At 48.5% G+C, this 19,857-nt stretch overlaps 1 protein-coding gene across 4 annotated transcripts in view; it reads right to left on the reverse strand.

Annotated features, from left to right (window-relative positions):
• TLE2 (TLE family member 2, transcriptional corepressor) overlaps positions 1–6,451 on the reverse strand; it is a 44,303-nt gene extending 37,852 nt beyond the window's left edge. For 2 of the 4 annotated variants that reach the window (XM_083720347.1, XM_083720345.1), the window contains exons 1-2: positions 5,804–6,449; positions 1,666–1,751 (exon numbers count right to left, since the gene is read on the reverse strand). In XM_083720347.1, the coding sequence (XP_083576473.1) occupies positions 1,666–1,751; positions 5,804–5,827 (110 nt within the window). In that variant the 5' untranslated portion in view covers positions 5,828–6,449. Of the gene's footprint in view, positions 1–1,665; positions 1,752–5,803 lie in introns of all 4 variants that reach the window. The other 2 variants (XM_083720346.1, XM_083720348.1) reach the window with 2 other exon arrangements.
• Positions 6,452–19,857: the final 13,406 nt, after the last annotated feature.

A 19,857-nucleotide genomic window follows, 5' to 3' on the forward strand; every position in this document is an offset into this window, starting at 1 on the left:
ATGAACTGGAGTCAGCGATACCAGATTTACAAAATCGGGTGGTTACCATATTTTTCGCTCTATAAGATGCACCAGACCATAAGATGCACCTAGTTTTTGGAGGAGGAAAACAAGAAAAAAAAATATTCTGAATCTCAGAAGCCAGAACAGCAAGAGGGATCGCTGTGCAGCGAAAGCAGCGATCCCTCTTGCTGTTCTGGCTTCTGGGATAGCTGCGCAGCCTGCACTCGCTCCATAAGACGCACACACATTTCCCCTGACTTTTGAGGAGGGAAAAAGGGAGTCTTATAGAGCAAAAAAAATAGTATTTACACACACTAACCCGACTCTTAGCGCCCCCAGGTAATCTGCCTCCAGGGGGTGCTAGGACCCACGTTGGGTACCACTGGGTTAGAGCGTTGGACTGGGACTTGGGTTCAAATCCTCCCACTCAGCCACAAAGCTCAGTGGGCTAGATGCCGTCTCTCAGTTTAACCCGCTGGGTTGTGGCCTGATCCAAGCTGCAGCAAAAGATTGAGAAACTGGTATGTTTGGGTCAAAAGTCAGTCCTGGGATGACCAGTTCTAACCTATTTCTCAGGGTCTTTGGGAGGTAAAACCGGGTGGAATAACCACATATCTTTGGAGGAAAACTGGGACATAAGTTTAGAAAATAAACGGAGATTCAGAATGCTGCCTTCCTGTCTCAAAAGTTCAAGGCAGCGATAAAACCTTAACCTGGAAAAAAGGATGGAAGACTGAAGAAATCCCAACTAAAGAATCATGGCAAGAAAAATTGATGGACTATGCAGAACTGGCAAAACTGACATATAAGCTACGGGACAAGGATAACTGTGACTTTAAGGATGAATGGGAACCTTTCGCAAAGTATCTGAAGACGCAACAAAGCGAACTGGACTCCTTGGCAGGTTTTGAATAAACATTCACAATTTTTTTTACTGATAATAATCAGCTAAACAGTTTGAGGATCTATACAACTTTGTAACATGCAGAAGACAGCATTATTGGAGAAACCAAAGACTGGAACTGAGGGAAGTTGGGGGGGTGGAGTGGGGGGGGGGTTCTGTGGGGGGGAGGGAGGAAAAATGGGGGGGGAATAAGGATATGTTTTTGGATAATATGTCTTGTTATAACTTTGAATTATAATAAAAAAAAATCAAAGCCATTTTTTAAAAGTCCAATATAGATTGGCAGTGACGATTAATTGGACTTGTGAACTGTTGTTGTTTATAACGGAACAGAACCTCAAAGCGACTTGCAACAGAATTCCCCCCCAATAAATATAATAATTTAAAACTAGAATGATAAAAGGCTAGAAGCGTTTGGATCCGTAAAAGGGCGGTCTAACACAGCCCACCCACAAAAGGAGACCAATAAATAATAAAGCAAAGCATGTAGAATCGTAGGATTGTAGAGGTGGAAGGGGACACCCCCCCCAATAAAATCATCTAGTCCAACCCCACTGCAATGCAGGAATCTCAGCCAAAGCATCCCTAACAGATGGTGATCCAACGTCCATGGAAGGAAGGAATGGATCCTCTGAAATTGCCCTTCGGAAATGCAAGGTTGTGTTCAAAGGTAGACTGCCCCTGAACTCTGAAGCTCTACTTTAGCCGGCACAGTTTGAGGCCATCCCTCTTTTTTCCTTCCCTTCCCTGGCAAATACCTGTGATATTGAGCCTGCAGGAACTGGAACTCTTCCTTTATCCGGTCGCAGATTTCCAAAACCGAGAACTTGAAGGGCTGTCCAGACTTTGCAAAAGAGCAAAAGAGCAGGAACGAGGCAGGGAGAAAAGAATGATCAAATAACGCCGGGTTAGAAACTATCCCCATTCGCCTTGCATATAGACAAGATATGCTCTCTGGAATCACAGAATCATGGACCATCTATTCTTGAGCTGCCATAAGTCCGGGTTTATCCTGGACACGTCCGGGATTCGGGCAGCAAAATGACCTTCGGGTACCATTTTTGCTGAATCTGCAAAAGGCCTAGATTTCTGGGTTGTCACTTTGGGGAATACAGCGGTACCTTGGTTCTCAAACGCCTAGGTACTCAAACAACTTGGAACCCAAACACTGGAAACCCGGAAGGAAGTGTTCCGGTTTACAAACTTTTTCCGCAAGTCGAACGTGCTTCGTTCTGAATTTTACGCTTCTGATTTGAGTGTTACGCTGAGGTCGGTCTGTTTTTGCTATTTATTTTGCGTTTTTGCGGCTCTTTTTGTTTTTGTGACTGTGTGGAACCCAGTTCAGCTACTGATGGATTGATTGTGTGACTGCAATACAGCTCTACCTCTCCTTTAAATCAGAACCAGCGAAGGCGGTGAAGGTCCTGTGTTAGTGCCTGGAGGCGGTTGGAGGATGGATGGCGGCTAACAGATTGAGGTTGAATCCTGACAAGACTGAAGTACTGTTTTGGGGGGACAGAGGGTGGGCAGGTGTGGAGGATTCCCTGGTCCTGAATGGGATAGCTGTGCCCCTGAAGAACCAGGTGCACAGCCTAGGAGTCATTTTGGACTCACAGCTGTCCATGGAGGCGCAGGTCAATTCTGTGTCCAGGCCAGCTCCCTCTGGTACACAGGATGAGACCCCCTCCCCCGCCCGTGGACTGTCTTGCCAGAGTGGTGCATGCTCTGGTTATCTCCCGCTTGGACTACTGCAACGAACTCTACGTGGGGCTACCTTTGAAGGTGACCAGGAAACTGCAATTAATCCAGAATGCGGCAGCTAGACTGGGGACTGGGAGCGGCCGCCGGGACCACATAACACCGGTTCTGAGAGATCTGCATTGGCTCCCAGTATGTTTCTGAGCACAATTCAAAGTGTTGGTGCTGACCTTGAAAGCCCTAAACAGCCTCGGTCCTGTATACCTGAAGGAGCGTCTCCACCTCCATCGTTCTACCTGGACACTGAGGTCCAGCTCTGAGGGCCTTCTGGCGGTTCCCTCCCTGCGAGAAGCCAAGTTACAGGGAACAAGGCAGAGGGCCTTTTCGGTGGTGGCGCCTGCCCTGTGGAATGCCCTCCCGTCAGATGTCAGGGAAATAAACAACTACCTGACTTTAAGCAGACATCTGAAGGCAGCACTGTTTAGGGAAGTTTTTAATGTTTGATGTTTCATCATGTTTTTAATATTCTGTTGGGAGCTGCCCAGGGTTTTTAATATTTAACGCTGTACTGTTTTTAACACTTGATTGGGAGCCGCCCAGAGTGGCTGGGGGTATAAATTATTATTATTATTATTATTATTATTATTATTATTACTACTACTACTATTATTATACATAGTTTATCGCTTTCATTTTATGGATCAACAGTCTCGTTCGATAGCAAAATTCATGTTCCGTTGCTGTTTCGGGGGTTGTTTTTAAAAGTCTGGAACGGGTTAATGTGTTTCGCATTACTTTCTATGGGAAAGCGCGCCTTGGTTTTGGAACGCTTTGGTTTTGGAACGGACTTCCGGAACGGATTAAGTTTGAGAACCAAAGAACCACTGTGTGGCAAACCGTAATCTAATCCAACCCCCAGGAATATCAGCTAAAGAATCACTGACAGACAGCAACCCAACCTCTGCTTTGAAACCACCAACCAACTTCTGAGAGAGCCAGCTGAACAACTCTTAGCACCCAAAGTTGTTCCTGATGTTCAGTCAGAATCTCCTTATCATCAACTTGAACCCAGTGGTTCAAATCTGACCCCCTGGAGCAATAGCAACCAAGCTGCCTCCATCTTCCACGCGACAGTGCTTCAGATATTTGAAGATATTTGAAGGGACGCGGGTGGCGCTGTGGGTTAAACCACAGAGCCTAGGACTTGCCGATCAGAAGGTCGGTGGTTCGAATCCCCACGATGGACGGGGTGAGCGCCCGTTGCTCAGTCCCTGCTCCTGCCAACCTAGCAGTTCAAAAGCACATCAAAATACAAGTAGATAAATAGGTACCACTCCAGCGGGAAGGTAAACGGCGTTTCCGTGCGCTGCTCTGGTTCGCCAGAAGAGGCTTAGTCCTGCTGGCCACATGACCCGGAAGCTGTACGCTGGCTCCCTCGGTCAATAAAACGAGATGAGCGCTGCAACCCCAGAGTCAGCCATGACTGGACCTAATGGTCAGGGGTCCCTTTACCTTTACCTTTATCCTATCTCCTCTCAGCTATACGTACTCTTAGCTCCTTCGACTGTTCCTCATCCAGCTTGGTTTCCAGATCTTTTTCTCTCCCTCCTCAGCACATTAGTTTGCTGGGGACCCACGACTCCCACCCTGGTTCCTTCCTCACGTTTGAGGAAGAAGCCTCAGAGACCCTTCTGAAATATCAGCGGGCTCGAAAAAGTGAGAAGAGGGCTCTTTGGGGTCATCTAGTCCAACCCTAATGCCGGGTCAAGGGAGGAAACGCCGAAATCTTGCAGTTCCCTGACAGCTTGTGGCCTCCTTCAACTCCTCCAGCGAGGGATGGACCCCACTTCTCTAGGGTATGGACCCCACTGCCAAATAACTTTTTCCTAATGCTCACCCGAAATCTGCAACTTGTTCGTGAGCTTTGTGGGGGGGCTGCAGAAACCCCTTTGGGTATTGAAAGCCTCACCAGTTTTGCTGCCTTCCCCTCAAGCCATTCTCAGGGAGACACCTGCGGAGAAGAACTGCCCCTGAGCAGGGTCTCCTGAGCATGGTAAGAGTGCCATCCCCTTGGCAGCTGGAAAACCATGTCCGAAAAAGTTAATGGTGCCCAAAAGTTATGTAGGGCAGGAAGACCCTGCAAATTGTATGTGTGAGAGAGATAGATAGATTCCAAAACATCTCTCTTTCGAACAAAAAGGCAGCGGTTGTGCAGTGGTTAGAGCATCGGGCTAAGACTTGAGAGATCCGGGTTCCACTCTGCACTATTTATTATTAAGATCTTGGAGCAGATCGCAACATAAAAATACAAGATTAAGAAAAGCAAAATGCATCATAAGAAGAAAACCCAGGAAGTTCATTTCGGGTCAACTTATTTCTGCGCCTGTGAGTTGTTCTGATCTGGGCCCATAGCACAGACACGGCCTTAGTAGCTGCCCTCGGGAGAGGCTGCCTGCCGCTTCTCTTGGCGAGTCCCCATTCCTGCCAACCAGCCTCGGGCAGGGAGAAGCTAATTCGGCCACAACCATCCGCCAGGCGCGCCCGTATCAAGGAACCCCCGCTGAAGCAAATGAGGCAGCAGGAATGCGTACCTGGAAGCGAGGTTCCCTGTTGCACCCCTGAGTGAGTCAACTCTTTGCAGCTAGCGGCACGCATTCAGTTTGTCACCAGACCCTGTCCCACAAACAACGCTACGTTTCCCCCCTCTTTTTTTTTTTTTTTTTGTATTTTAAACTGCATCTTGAAACATCCCTAATTCCTTTGGGGAGGACCCCATTGGAGAAAAATATACCGTGCAAAAAGACACAACAACAACACTCTAAGCACAATATTAATCCGTAATCATGGGCTGGGAGGCAGAACTGCCTCTGCTATCCAGTATATCAGAGAAGCAATAGGATTTCAAGGGATAATTCATCTTCTCAAACCAAGGTTTCTGCACAGGTTTCTGCACAGTAAAGATGCCTAGGGTTTCAGGGTCTACTTGTGTTTTTTTAACCTGCAAATGTTTAGAATCGTGGCACAATTTAAACCCCCTTCTCCCCCCCAAAAACACACACACACACACACACACACAAAAAAAAAAACCCAGATTCTTTCACCAAAAGCTATTGCTTTGAATTATTTCTCACGACATTTTGGCATGTTCCTTCAAACAACGACCCCCCCAAAAAAAACACCCCAAATATTGATACTTACAGCATGCCGTCCTTGTGGATACATCCTGGGGGATAACCCCCCCCCGCCTCCAAAAAACCCCAAAAACCCACCCGAGGAAAAAGGAGAGACTCCTTTTTTTTCTTCTTTCAGATTATCCAGGGGGAAATAACTCGAAAAGCAAAAGGAGGGGGGGAAGAGAGAAAAAACTCCCCCCCCCCCCGTTTCGAAGCTCCACAGATCTAAGTAGAGGCTTGTTGTTGTTGTTTTTCCTTTGAATCAATTAAAAAGAATTATATCCCTTAAAAGAAAACCGTGCCAAAAAAAACAGTATTTCCTTTGCGAAGGCTGGAAGTAGCAGAGGAGGAAATTTCGCCCCCATTGGAATGTGGGGGTCAGGAGACTCAGTGGGATGGGAGCAAAAGGAGATTTTGTGGAATTGCTGGAAAGAAAAGGGAGGAGATGTTTGGGGGGGGGGAGTTGTCGGGGGTGGGAGCCCGGCTGGCCGGGGTGGGGTGCGCTGAGGGAAGGGAGCTGGAGAGGGAGAGCGCAAACAGAAGGTCAGGCGAAAATCTGGCCGGATTTCAACAGCAGTCCCTGTCTGCAAAAGCAGCTGCTATTGCGAGCCCAGGGGAAGATGATCTTTCAAACGACGAGCTTAAGGTGGATCTTCCGAACCGAAGAACGACGAGCCTCCAAACCGCTGCGGCTCATCACGCTTTCTGGAATGGGGGCAGCAGCGGCTAGTGGTTACAGCTGAGTACCGCAGGAGGGGAGGGTGTTGCTCTCGTGGTCGGGTGCTGTTTGCTGGCTTCCCAGGTGACCACAGGACGCCAGATCTCACAGGCCGCTGGCATGATCCAGAATTGCTCGTGTATTTCCCCCCGCAAGATTCAAAGAGGCCTGCTCCTTGGGAGAAAAGCAATGACAAACCTAGACAGCATCTTAAAAAGCAGAGACATCACCTTGCCAACAAAGGTCCGTATAGTTAAAGCTCTGGTTTTCCCAGTAGTGATGTATGGAAGTGAGTGCTGGACCATAAAGAAGGCTGATCGCCGAAGAATGGATGCTTTTGAATTCTGGTGCTGGAGGAGACTCTTGAGAGTCCCATGGACTTAAAGAAGATCAAACCTCTCCATTTGAAGGAAATCACTGGGAGGACAGATCCTGAAGCTGAGACTCCAAGACTTTGGCCACCTCATGAGAAGAGAAGACTCCCTGGGAAAGTCCCTGATGTTGGGAAAGATGGAGGGTGCAAGGAGAAGGGGACGACAGAGGACGAGATGGTGGGACAGTGTTCTTGAAGCTACCAGCATGAGTTTGACCAATCTGCAGGAGGCAGTGGAAGACAGGAGGGCCTGGCGTGCTCTGGTCCAGGGGGTCACGAAGAGGCGGACACGACTAAACGACTAAACAACAACAATTTTTGCCCACCTCCCCAATTTCTGAGCAGCACTGGACTCCAGGAGGCCTTTTGTTTCCTTTTGGGAATGAGTCGCGACTGGGTGTCGTAAGTTAGGGTTGCTGTGTGTCAAAAAGGGGAAATCCAGACACAAAAGTTGCTGAGCTTTCTTTGCAAAATCTCCCCAAAAATCCGGGAAATTAACAGACGTACAGCAGCCCTTTGTAAGGATCCGTGGTTTATCGACTCATATATGCAACAAGCTTCTCCTACAGCTGGAGCCTCGGGTTCAAGTGCTCCGGCACTCTCTCTCTCCAGCTCACCGCCTTTAACAGTCTGCAACCTCTTCCCTTGCAGCCGGAGCATCAGGATCAAACAGGAATCAGCCATCATGCTCCAGCCCTCTCTCCAGCTTGCTGCCTTTAACAGCCTGCAACCTCTGGGCTGCATCGCAGCCAGCTCTCAATGCTAAACTATGGTACATGTTCTCTAACTAACTCAGAGATGGAGGATGGGTCCCACCCATTTTCGATCTAGCACAGAGCCTCCTCTCCTTGGTTTTCTTAATGACCCATTACCCTTCCTTTGTCCTCCTAATGGCCCATCTCCCAGATGATCTCCTGAACAGGGATTAGGAGTCCGGCATCCAGTTTAACTCCCCAAGCCTTGATTAAATTCTAACACCTACTGGAAACAGGAATTTAGGGGAGTCTGGAACCCACACTATTATTTCTCCTTCTTCTTCAGCACCTCACACCTTTCTTTGGATATAACCTGTGTGCCTGAAGGAGCGTCTCCACTTCCATCGTTCAGCCCGGACACGGAGGTCCAGCTCCGAGGGCCTTCTTGCGGTTCCCTCCCTGCGAGAAGTGAGGTTACAGGCAACCAGGCAGAGGGCCTTCTTGGTGGTGGCGCCCGCCCTGTGGAACGCACTCCCACCAGGGGTGTCTTATACAAGGGGGCATCTTATAGACCATGGGTAGGCGAACTACGGCCTGGGGGCCGGATGTGGCCCAATCGCCTTCTCAATCCGGCCTTGGGACGGTCCAGGAATCAGCGTGTTTTTACATGAGTAGAATGTGTCCTTTGATTTAAAATGCATCTCTGGGTTATTTGTGGGGACTGCCTGGTGTTGTTACATGAGTAGAACGTGTCCTTTGATTTAAAATGCATCTCTGGGTTATTTGTGGGGCATAGGAATTCGTTCATTATTATTTTTTTCCAAAATATAGTCCGGCCCCCCACAAGGTCTGAGAGACAGTGGACTGGCCCCTGCTGATAAAGTTTGCTGACCCTTGCAATAGGTAGACAGGCCATTGGCCTGATCCTGCAAGCTCTTCTTATAAAGGAACAGCAGTTTCTTGAAGGCCAGCTGACTAAAAAGCAGCTCGCTGTTTTGGAGCTGCAAGTCCTCCTGCAAAATCTCAATCGTACTGCAATATAGGAGTAAACACCTGCTGGAAACTTCTGAGCAGTTTCAGGCTCCGATTTAGTCTGTCTTTCATTGCGGGAACTGGCTTACAACAAGAAGCAACGATGACTGCTGAGATAGCTCAGTCGGTAGAGGATGAAACTCTCAGTCCCTGGGTTGTGGGTTCGAATCCCACGTTGGGCAAAAGTTACCTGCCTTGCAAAGGGTTGATTGGGCTAGATCTGGCCCTCGTGGTTTTTCCAGCTCTGCAGTTCTATTCCTTACACACCATTCATTCAAAGCACACAGCCACGGCTTGTGAGAACTGTAGTTCGCTTGGGGTGCTGAGCATTGCAGGCCGTGTGAAGGGGGCAAGCTACAGGGTTACTTCAAGGAAGCTGCTCACTTTGAAAGCAGACTGTGCGAGAAGGGCAGCCTAACTCGAGAGCATTTTACTTTAGATTCTAAATTTTAGACCCCTGTGGTTAATATGAATCCTTGGGAATTGTTGTTGCTGTTTTAAAAAAAGATTGCATTTGATTTGATGGTATGTACACCAGGACTAGGTGGCGCTGTGGGTTAAACCACAGAGCCTAGGACTTGCTGATTGGAAGGTCGGCGGTCCAAGCCCTGCAATGACGGGGTGAGCTCCCGTTGCTCGGTCCCTGCTCCTGCCAACCTAGCAGTTCGAAAGCACGTCAAAGTGCAGGTAGATAAATAGGTACCAATCCAGCGGGAAGGTAAACGGCGTTTCCATGCGCTGCTCTGGTTCGCCAGAAGCGGCTTAGTCCTGCTGGCCACATGACCTGGAAGCTGAACGCCGGCTCCCTCAGCCAATAAAGCGAGATGAGCGCGCAACCCCAGAGTCGGCCATGACTGGACCTAATGGTCAGGGGTCCCTTTACACTGTGGCTAACTTATTTGACCACTTAAGAGCAGAAGAACAGAGGAAGAATTTGCTGGGATCGGGCCGACGGCCTATTTAATTCAGCATGCCTTGTCTCACAGAGGCTGACTGGATTCCCCTTGGACCCACAATCTGAGCCCAAGAGCAATTTTCCGGCCACAGGAATTCAGAAGTATCGTTGTCTCTGACCATGGAAGCAGAGCGGAGCCATTGTGGCTTGTGGCCACCGAAAGACATGTCTGGCATGATTTTGCCTAATCCTCTTCTGAAGCCAAGCCCCCAAGCTGGCTGTCAGCACTCCCTCCAGTGGGAGAGAGTTCCACAGACTAACTTTCTCTTGTCTCCCCTGAACATTCAACTGGACAGCAGCATCTATGCATCTTGAAGGCCCTGGACTGAGAAAGGCTTTGCGCTCTTCTTTGTTAGCGGGAAGAATATTTTCGGGATATTTTTAAGTTCACGCGTCGAAAAGAAGGAGCCGGTTTTGTAAGCAGATAGGGGCAGAGACTCTTATAAATCCCACGTGATACAGTAACTCAGAATATTGCTATTTTAACTTTCTGGGTGTCTTAAATTATTGCTGTCCATTTTCCTTAGTGATGATTTTATTGCTTTATCTTTTTCTTATTTTCTTATAAATAAGTGCCTTATTTATTTTCACAATCAAGAGGGGTATACATTTCACGAAATAAAGAAATAAAACCCCAGTGTTGCCCCACGCAACGTCTGCAAAGAGTTTATTTAAACATATATATTTATATACACAGTAGAACAGGAGATACTTTTTATTAAAATAGCACCGGCTAAGTGGAAAGGGGAAATTCCGTTCCACCTTAAATTGCCTTTCTGAGCTTCTGCTACTGTAGGCTTCCACTGATTGGCTGCAGCGGGGCGGGCGAGGTAGCCAATCAGCGAAGCCGGATCCCACATGGGTCTATGACGTCAGAGCTTGGGGAGACTAATCAGGAGGGAGAGAGGCAGGATACTTAAACGACTGGGAGAGGGGCGGGGTGCGTGTGCTGGGGAGGGTTGTCCCGCGGTGCATTCTGGGTGTTGTAGTCTCTTCAGCCTCCCAGTGCAAAAACCTGCAAAAAAGTTCATTTTTTTTTGCAAATGCAGACCTTTTACACGGAAACAAGTTATAACTTTATATATTATTAGAGGGATGGTTGGAAACGATGGTAACACAAAGGATGGATAACAAACCACCATTTTCCCTACTTGCATTTATTTTGTTTTGCAAAAATATTTATTGTTTAAAAAATGCCTTTAAAATCAAGTCTGTCTCTGCAGAGGCAGCGTTTGAAGGAAACCCCTGTCCTGTCGTAATCATATAGTTTTATATTTGCAACCTTATGCCTGTTTGCTCGGGAGTACGTGGGCTGTAAAAACTATGGTTTTTTTAATTATTATTTTTAAGTAAAAATAGAAATATATTGGGAGTATAAGGGCAGGGCAAAGGCTATTTGGAGCTTTTCCCTTACATTCCTTTAATGTATGTCTGAGCAAACCGCCCTGTAATTTTAAAGGTCACAGAGTTTGTCAATTTGCTTGCAATGCCCTTCCAACTCAGAGCTGCCAACTTACAGATTTGAAAATAAGGGACCAGCAGCCTCGAAAATAAGGGATCAGCAGCCAAAATAAGGGATTTTCAGAGCACAGGTATGTTCAACTTCTGAGCCCCTCCGAGCAAAGGCAGAAAGCCCAGCCAGCAGCCAAACGAAGCCTCAAGCGGTGGTTCCCACAGCGCAGCAACCCGGCAAAGGGGACGCAGCAAGGAAAACTACCGTCACCTCTCCGCTGGGAAGCGCTGAGCAAAGGCGAGTCCCCAGGGAACGCAGCCGATTTGATTGGCACAAGGCATGCAAGCTCCACCCCCCAGTCGTTCTCAGACTCCTTATTGGGTGAGCAACGCAGCCAAGCAACACAGTTGGAGACTCCCTCCTCCCTGGCCGGCAGGGAGGGAGGGAGAGGAGCTGCTTCCTTTGAAACCCGGGAAATTTAAGGGACATCATCAATAAGGGACAGCAGTGGGACACGGCGCTGGGATAAGGGACTGTCCCGCCAAATAAGGGACAGTTGACAGCTATGTTCCAGCTTGCGCTTCTGTGTTTTATTCCATGTGGAATTGCTGCTCCATCCGATAAGAACACAATAAGAACCTGCAGCACCCCAAAAAGCCCGGCCTCCTCTTTTTCTCATGGCGGCCGACCAGAGGTCTGCAAGAAACCCTCAAGTGGGACCCGAGTGCGAGAGCAGCTCTCCCCTCCTGCGGTTTCTGCCAACTGGTTTTCAGAAGCATCCTGGCCTCTGCCTGGCCATGGAGGCAGGGTGGCAGAGCCCACAAATTTGCCAGTTCCTTCTCCTAAAGGTTGATTGCTGTCACATTCTTGTGGCAGGGAGTTCCACAGTCTAAGCACACGCTAGTTGGAGAAGCGCTGGTCTGAACTGCTTTAAGCTGATTCCTCATATCTGTGCTTGTGTGTGAGTTCAGTAGGGTGGCCCCGATTGTGTGAAGATCCCTTCTAACTGAGGTCAGACAGGGTCTACTCCCCGTTGACACCCTTTTTTGTTGTTGTTGAGTCGTTTAGTCGTGTCCGACTCTTCGTGACCCCCTGGACCAGAGCACGCCAGGCACTCCTGTCTTCCACTGCCTCCCGCAGTTTGGTCAAACTCATGTTGATAGCTTCGAGAACACTGTCCAACCATCTCGTCCTCCCCTAATAAATTTGATTTCACTATAAACAAAACGGCCCGTTATCTTGCATATACGACCCGACAGACAGCCTGTGGGTAACACATGGCCCAAAATATTGACTTCAGTCGTTTCTAAATCTCTTATACGCAAGCGTCCTCATTTAGAGGGGCGATGAATAAACCAATTGTAATAACCATCGTTTTTGCAGCCGGAAATTCGGATCCCCACAATTTGCAGATCCTATGGGGCTCGGTTTTTGCCAGACGGACAAAAAACGGGAGAGGAAAGATCGACAGGAAAGATAGGAGGTAGACTTAGGGCTAGGTTTATTTAAAATGTATTAAACCTGTAAAAGCTTTGTGGGGTTTTAGTGGTACTGTATAGCGTCTTACCTGTTGCCTAAAGGTTTGGAATTACCCAGGTACAGTTAAACAGGGGTGGGTATAAAAGCTTTTTACAGAGCTGCATTCCTTTCCGAGGGGGCCATATTCCTCGCGTGGCCCCCGAGAGCCTGCCCGGGGGCAAATGCGGCCCCTTGGGCTGAAAAAGCTGCCCCCTCCTTCTAAAGTAAGCAAAAAACAGGGGCACCCAAAATGTGTCTCTAAATAAGGAGAGCAGAAACTCATTCCATCAGGCAACTAGCAGGGGTTTTTTTTTGGGGGGGGGGTGTTATGGTTGTAGCGGCCCCAAATCAATAAAAATCAATAAAATACTTAACTTTTTTTTTTTTTTTTTTTACCAAGCAGAGTTTGGTACAGGCATTCTGCAATCCATGGATGGGCAGGGGGGAAAATACAGATTTGACAGGGTTGTTTTTGTTTTTTAAAAAATCTAGTTACCTACCTGTACCAGCTGGGATTACATACACAAAACAAGTTTCAAAAAATAATTCAGAGAGCGCAGTACAGTACTTACGCCAATGATTTCTGTACACGTTCAAAGATATCACATAGGTGCAGTTTCTACATCATCAACAAATTAAAAACCTCTCATGATAGAATACACGGGTTTGTTTTTTCCTTAAAAAAAATTAAAGGAATAAAATACTTAACTGAGGTTCTGCCCCCACTAACAAAAACCCTGGCTATGCCCCTGGGAGGGGGTTGAAGCTGGTTTAACCACCCCAAGATAGCCAGAAGATTAATGATGTGCAAGGAGACTGGATGCGCTAGTAAGGTACCAGCAGTAGCAGCAGCAGCAGCAGCAGCAGCAGTGGACTACATTTCCCAGAAGCCCTTGCGCACATAGCTAACCCCCCCCGCGCGCTTCTCTCTCCCTCCCTCCCTCCTCCCCCCTCTCCCTGCGCTGTCAATCAAAGTAACGTGGGGTCCTCGGCCTTCCCCGCTCCTGAGTGGTTGGCTGCTATAATTGCACCCCATTGATCTAACCCTGGCAAGGTTTTATGCTGGCTATCAATCAAACATTAGCAGGAGAGGCAGGCAGGCAGAGAGAGAGGGAGAGAAAGGATGGTTCCCCTCTCTCTCTCTCTCTCTCTCCCTCTCCCCCTCTCCCTCTTTTCTCCAGCTCCAAGAGCAGCCAGGATCAGGAGCCAAACCTCCCCAGCGCCCGCCATCCAATAAAAAACAACAACAATAAAACATAAAATAAAATCTGCTTCGCTTCCTCTCCTCTCCATCTCCCCCTTTCCCCGTACCAAAAGCCTCCTCCGCCTTGGGGAAAACGCCAGGGAAGAATAAACGAGGAAGGACGCCACGGCCTCTGAGCACATGCAAAGTGGTTTTCTAGAGAGGCTGGTTTAAGACCGGTGAGCTAGGAGCTGGGAAACCAGGGTTTCAAAAAGGCCAGTGCTTTTTCCCCCACCCCTAGGGTACTCTCATTTTCCTACTCATATTGAAGTATTGTTGTTTAGTCGTGTCCGACTCTTCGTGACCCCCTGGACCAGAGCACGCCAGGCCCTCCTGTCTTCCACTGCCTCCTGCAGTTTGGTCAAACTCACGTCCGTAGCTTCGAGAACACTGTCCCACCATCTCATCCTCTGTTGTCCCCTTCTCCTTGTGCCCTCCATCTTTCCCAGCATCAGGGTCTTTTGCAGGGAGTCTTCTCTTCTCATGAGGTGGACAAAGTCTTGGAGCCTCAGCTTCAGGATCTGTCCTTCCAGTGAGCACTCAGGGCTGATTTCCTTCCGAATGGAGAGGTTGGATCTTCTTGCAGTCCATGGGACTCTCAAGAGTCTCCTCCAGGACCAGAATTCAAAAACATCCATTCTTCAGCGATTGGCCTTCTTTAAGGTCCAGCTCTCACTTCCATACATCACTACTGGGAAAACCAGAGCTTTAACTATACGGACCTTTGTTGGTAAGGTGATGTCTCTGCTTTTTGAGATGCTGTCTAGGTTTGTCATTGCTTTTCTCCCAAGAAGCAGGCGTCTCTTAATTTAGTGGCTGCTGCCACCATCTGCAGTGATCATGGAGCCCAAGAAAGTAAAATCTCTCACTGCCTCCATTTCTTCCCCTTCTATTTGCCAGGAGGTGATGGGACCAGTGGCCATGATCTTCATTTTTTTGATGTTGAGCTTCAGACCATATTTTGCGCACTCCTCTTTCACCCTCATTAAAAGGTTCTTTAATTCCTCCTCACTTTCTGCCATCAGTATTGAACTACTGCCCCGCAATGAGGGCAGACTTAGATTCGCAAAATGTTTAGGGGTATGTGTACCCCCTAGGAAAAAAGCACTGGAATTGCCCGCTCCTCACTCGGCCGTGAGGACCACAAATGTGGCCTCACAGACCTTTCTGTCTGAATCCCAGAGCCTATTTGAAGCAGAGCCATGGGTCTTCTTTCTCCGCCGCAAAAATATCCTGCCCTAAGCTGGACCATCAAGAAGGCTGATCACCAAAGAATGGATGCTTTTGAATTCTGGTGCTGGAGGAGACTCTTGAGAGTCCCATGGACTGCAAGAAGATCAAACCTCTCCATTCTGAAGGAAATCAGCCCTGAGTGCTCACTGGAAGGACAGATCCTGAAGCTGAGGCTCCAAGACTTTGGCCACCTCAGGAGAAGAGAAGACTCCCTGGAAAAGACCCTGATGTTGGGAAAGATGGAGGGCACAAGGTGAAGGGGACGACAGAGGATGAGATGGTGGGACAGTGTTCTTGAAGCTACCAGCATGAGTTTGACCAAACTGCGGGAGGCAGTGGAAGACAGGAGGGCCTGGCGTGCTCTGGTCCAGGGGGTCACGAAGAGTCGGACATGACTAAACAACAACAACAGCAACAAGTGTTCCCAAATTTAAAGGCTGGTTAAAAATGAACAAAGGAAAAAACAACCCCGATTTGGATATATAGTCAGAATTCCATCAACGGAGGGAGGGGTAAAGGGAAATGACTTCAGCTTCTCCCTGGGGGAGTCTGGGGGCACTCTGTCTGCGCTCAGAGACCATGCACATCTTCCTGCTGCTTGGAGGAAACTCCCACCTGCTTGAAAATTTGGTTTAAAACAAACCCCAAAACGTTTGGATTTTATTATCCAGACTTTATATATAAAGGGGGGGGGTCCCTTTGAATGCTACAAATGTGATTATTGGAGGGCTGCGAAGAAGCCCTGGGATGGCTGGGGGCACTCTGTGCATGCCCAGAGACCCCGTGCGCCTCCCTGCTCATCAAGGGGGCTATGCTAAATGGGCATAGAATCAGTTAGAAGGGACCCCATGTTTCACCTAGTCCAGCCCCTTGCGACGCAGGAATCATTTGCCCAGCGTGGGGCTTGAACCCTGAGATGAAGAGGTGTAGCGCTCTAGCAGCTTGAGCTATGTTCAAAGGAAGGTAGACTAGGGCCAAGTAAGGTAAAGGTAAAGGGACCCCTGGCCATTAGGTCCAATCGTGACCGACTCTGGGGTTGCGGCACTCATCTTGCTTAATTGGCCGAGGGAGCCAGCGTACAGCTTCCGGGTCATGTGGCCGCTTCTGGCGAACCAGAGCAGCGCACGGAAACGCCGTTTACCTTCCCGCCGGAGCGGTACCTATTTATCGACTTGCACTGGCAAGCTTTCGAACTGCTAGGTTGGCAGGAGCAGGGACCGAGCAACGGGAGCTCACCCCGTCGAGGGGATTCGAACCGCTAACCTTCTGATTAGCAAGTCCTGGGCTCTGTGGTTTAACCCACAGCGCCACCCGTGTCCCTCAAGGGCCAAGTATATTTCCTTAATTGGAAACTACAAGAAGTACCAACAGTGGAGAAATGGCAGATGATGGGTTTTTGGGAGCTAGCTGACCTGATGGGAAGAGTCCGCGACCAGAGGGAGGAGGAGTAGCAGGAGGAATGGATGAAATTCAAAGACTATTTAGCTAAATATGGTTAAGATAACATAAATAGAATCACTTGCGAGTACCAAATAGGCCTAGGATTTAAAAAGGCGATGTTGTAAAATGTTAAAGTTAAAATGAAAAGAAAGAAAGATGTAATTTGACCAAGTAAATCTTATGTGAAAATAGTTTTGGAAAACTGCTACAATGGACTATATGGAAACTCAGCTAGGGGGATTTGAAGAAGCCATTTAACACTTTTTGAAAAATGGAATCATTATAGTTAGGATAAATGTTTGTTTGTTGGTTGGTATTTTTATTTTTTTTTGATAAAAAATTGGAAAATCAATTTAAAATATTTGGGGAAAAAAGAATATTTACTTAGGCTTTTCTCGCTCCTGGAAGAGATGAATTCGCTGGTTTCCTGGAACGATCAGAGAGCAAGGTGTGTTGAGGGGGGACAACACACTGTGTGGGACCCCTCCACCCCCTGAAATATTGCAGGAGCCAGATGTACTTGCCTCTGACACCTACCGTGGCATCTGCGCCGTCTAAATATTTAATACATTGCATTTCGCCCTAATCTTTTATTAATCACGCTATTTACTGTTTTTGCCAAAAAAAGTGTGGCGGCTGTGGATCGGAGACGGGTGTGGGAAGGAAAAGCTATTGCTCTGTGTGTCTGGAAAGGGCTGTGTGCCTTCCATGCCTTGTTGTTGTTTAGTCGTTTAGTCATGTCCACCTCTTCGTGACCCCCTGGACCAGAGCACACCAGGCCCTCCTGTCTTCCACTGCCTCCCGCAGTTTGGTCAGACTCATGTTTGTAGCTTCAAGAACACTGTCCCACCATCTCGTCCTCCTTCGTCCCCTTCTCCTTGTGCCCTCCATCTTTCCCAACATCAGGGGAGAGTCTTCTCTTCTCCTGAGGTGGCCAAAGTCTTGGCGCCTCAGCTTCAGGATCTGTCCTTCCAGTGAGCACTCAGGGCTGATTTCCTTCCGAATGGAGAGGTCTGATCTTCTTGCAGTCCATGGGACTCTCAAGAGTCTCCTCCAGCACCAGAATTCAAAAGCATCCATTCTTCGGCGATCAGCCTTCTTGATGGTCCAGCTCTCACTTCCATACATCACTACTGGGAAAACCAGCGCTTTAAGTATACGGACCTTTGTTGGCAGGGTGATGTCTCTGCTTTTTAAGATGCTGTCTAGGTTTGTCATTGCTTTCCTCCCAAGAAGCAGGCGTCTTTTAATTTCATGACTGCTGTCACCATCTGCAGTGATCATGGAGCCCAAGAAAGTAAAATCTCTCACTGCCTCCATTTCTTCCCCTTCTATTTGCCAGGAGCTGATGGGACCAGTGGCCACAAGCAAGGGTTTTTTTATGTTGAGCTTCAGACCATATTTTATAATAATAATAATAATAATTTTTTATTTATACCCCGCCCTCCCCAGCCAAGGCCGGGCTCAGAGCGGCTTACAAGCAATAATAAAAACAAGATGAATGATTACAACTTAAAAACAAAAATAAAATACAACATTAAAATAATGGAACATTAAAATATTAAAATGTAGCCTCATCGCAGGAGGAGAAGGAAAAGAAAGAGGGAAAAGAGAGAGAGGGAGGGAGAGAGACAGAGAGACAGAGAGAGAGAGAGAGAGGGAGGGAGGGAACCAAATTGGCTCCAAGCCAAAGGCCAGGCGGAACAACTCTGTCTTACAGGCCCTGCGGAAAGAAATCAGATCCTGCAGGGCCCTGGTCTCATGAGGCAGAGCGTTCCACCAGGCCGGGGCCAGTGCTGAAAAGGCCCTGGCTCTGGTTGAAGCCAATCTAACTTCCTTAGGGCCCGGGACCACTAGGGTGTTATTATTTATGGACCTTGAGGCTCTCCGTGGGGCAGACCGGGAGAGGCGGTCCTGTAGGTACGAGGGTCCTAGGCCGTGAAGGGCTTTAAAGGTCAAGACCAGCACCTTAAATCTGACCCTGTACTCCACTGGGAGCCAGTGCAGCTTGAAAAGCCCTGGGTGAATATGCTCCCATGGCAGAGACCCCGTGAGGAGCCTCGCTGCAGCATTCTGCACCCGCTGGAGTTTCTGGGACAGCTTCAAGGGCAGCCCCGCCTAGAGCGAATTACAGTAGTCAAGCCTGGAGATAACCGTCGCATGGATCACTATTTTGCGCTCTCCTCTTTCACCCTCATATTTAAAGATAGGATAGCTCCTTATTTCCTTCACATCTGAAGGGAGGACATTCGGCCTGGTTCCTTGTAACCTCACTTTTCGCAATGAGGGAACCGCCAGAAGGCCCTCGGAGCTGGACCTCAGTGTCCGGGCTGAACGATGGAGGTGGAGACACTCCTTCAGGTATACTGGGCTGTTTAAGGCTTTAAGGGTCAGCACCAACACTTTGAATTGTGCTCAGAAACGTACTGGGAGCCAATGCAGATCTTTCAGGACCGGTGTTATGTGGTTCCGGCAGCCACTCCCAATCACCAGTCTAGCTGCCGCATTCTGGATTAATTGCAGTTTCTGGGTCTATCCTCTGTTCAGACATTAGAGCCAGTGAAGGGTGAAGCCTGGGGAGACTTCTGAGGGCCGGATAGAGAGGAAGGGTGGGCCGAATTGCCTCATGGGTCTGCAGCTCTCTCTCCCCTAGCTTTTGTTGGAGAAAACAAGTCAAGGTTCATGAAAATAGAGACTATTTTCATGTGTCCCTGGCTGTCTCCCAAAGTGTGAGGATGCCCAAGCTAGACTTTGGAAACGGTTGTGCTTCAAAACCTCCGAAGACAGAGATTCTTGCCTTGTAAGGGGTTGGTCTACAGGACCTTCAGGGTCCCATCCAGCTCTTGTATGATTCTGTGAATCAACAGCAAAGAAAAAAGACTACTGCAATTCTAGGCTGCATCAACAAAAGTGCCCAGATCATGAGAAGTCAAAGGTAAAGGTAAAGGGACCCCTGACCACTAGGTCCAGTCGTGGCCGACTCTGGGGGTGCGGCGCTGATCTCGCTTTACTGGCCGAGGGAGCCGGCGTACAGCTTCCGGGTCATGTGGCCAGCAGGACTAAGCCGCTTCTGGCGAACCAGAGCAGCGCACGGAAACACCGTTTACCTTCCCGCTGGAGTGGTACCTATTTATCTACTTGCACTTTGACGTGCTTTTGAACTGCTAGGTTGGCAGGAGCAGGGACCGAGCAACGGGAGCTCACCCCATGGCAATGATTCGAACTGCCGACCTTCTGATCGGCAAGTCCTAGGCTCTGTGGTTTAGACCACAGCGCCACCCGCGTCCCTATACATGAGAAGTCAAAGGGACTTGGAACCTGCCCTGAAATCTTCGTGCTGGCGATGCAGGTCTTTGCGGTTCTGTTCAAAAACAAATAAATCCTTGTTTTGCGGACGTGATCCTTCCTGCATCCTTGTG

This window comes from Podarcis gaigeae, assembly GCF_964106915.1.
Source record: "Podarcis gaigeae genome assembly, chromosome: 18".
Classification (NCBI taxonomy): Eukaryota; Metazoa; Chordata; class Lepidosauria; order Squamata; family Lacertidae; genus Podarcis; species Podarcis gaigeae.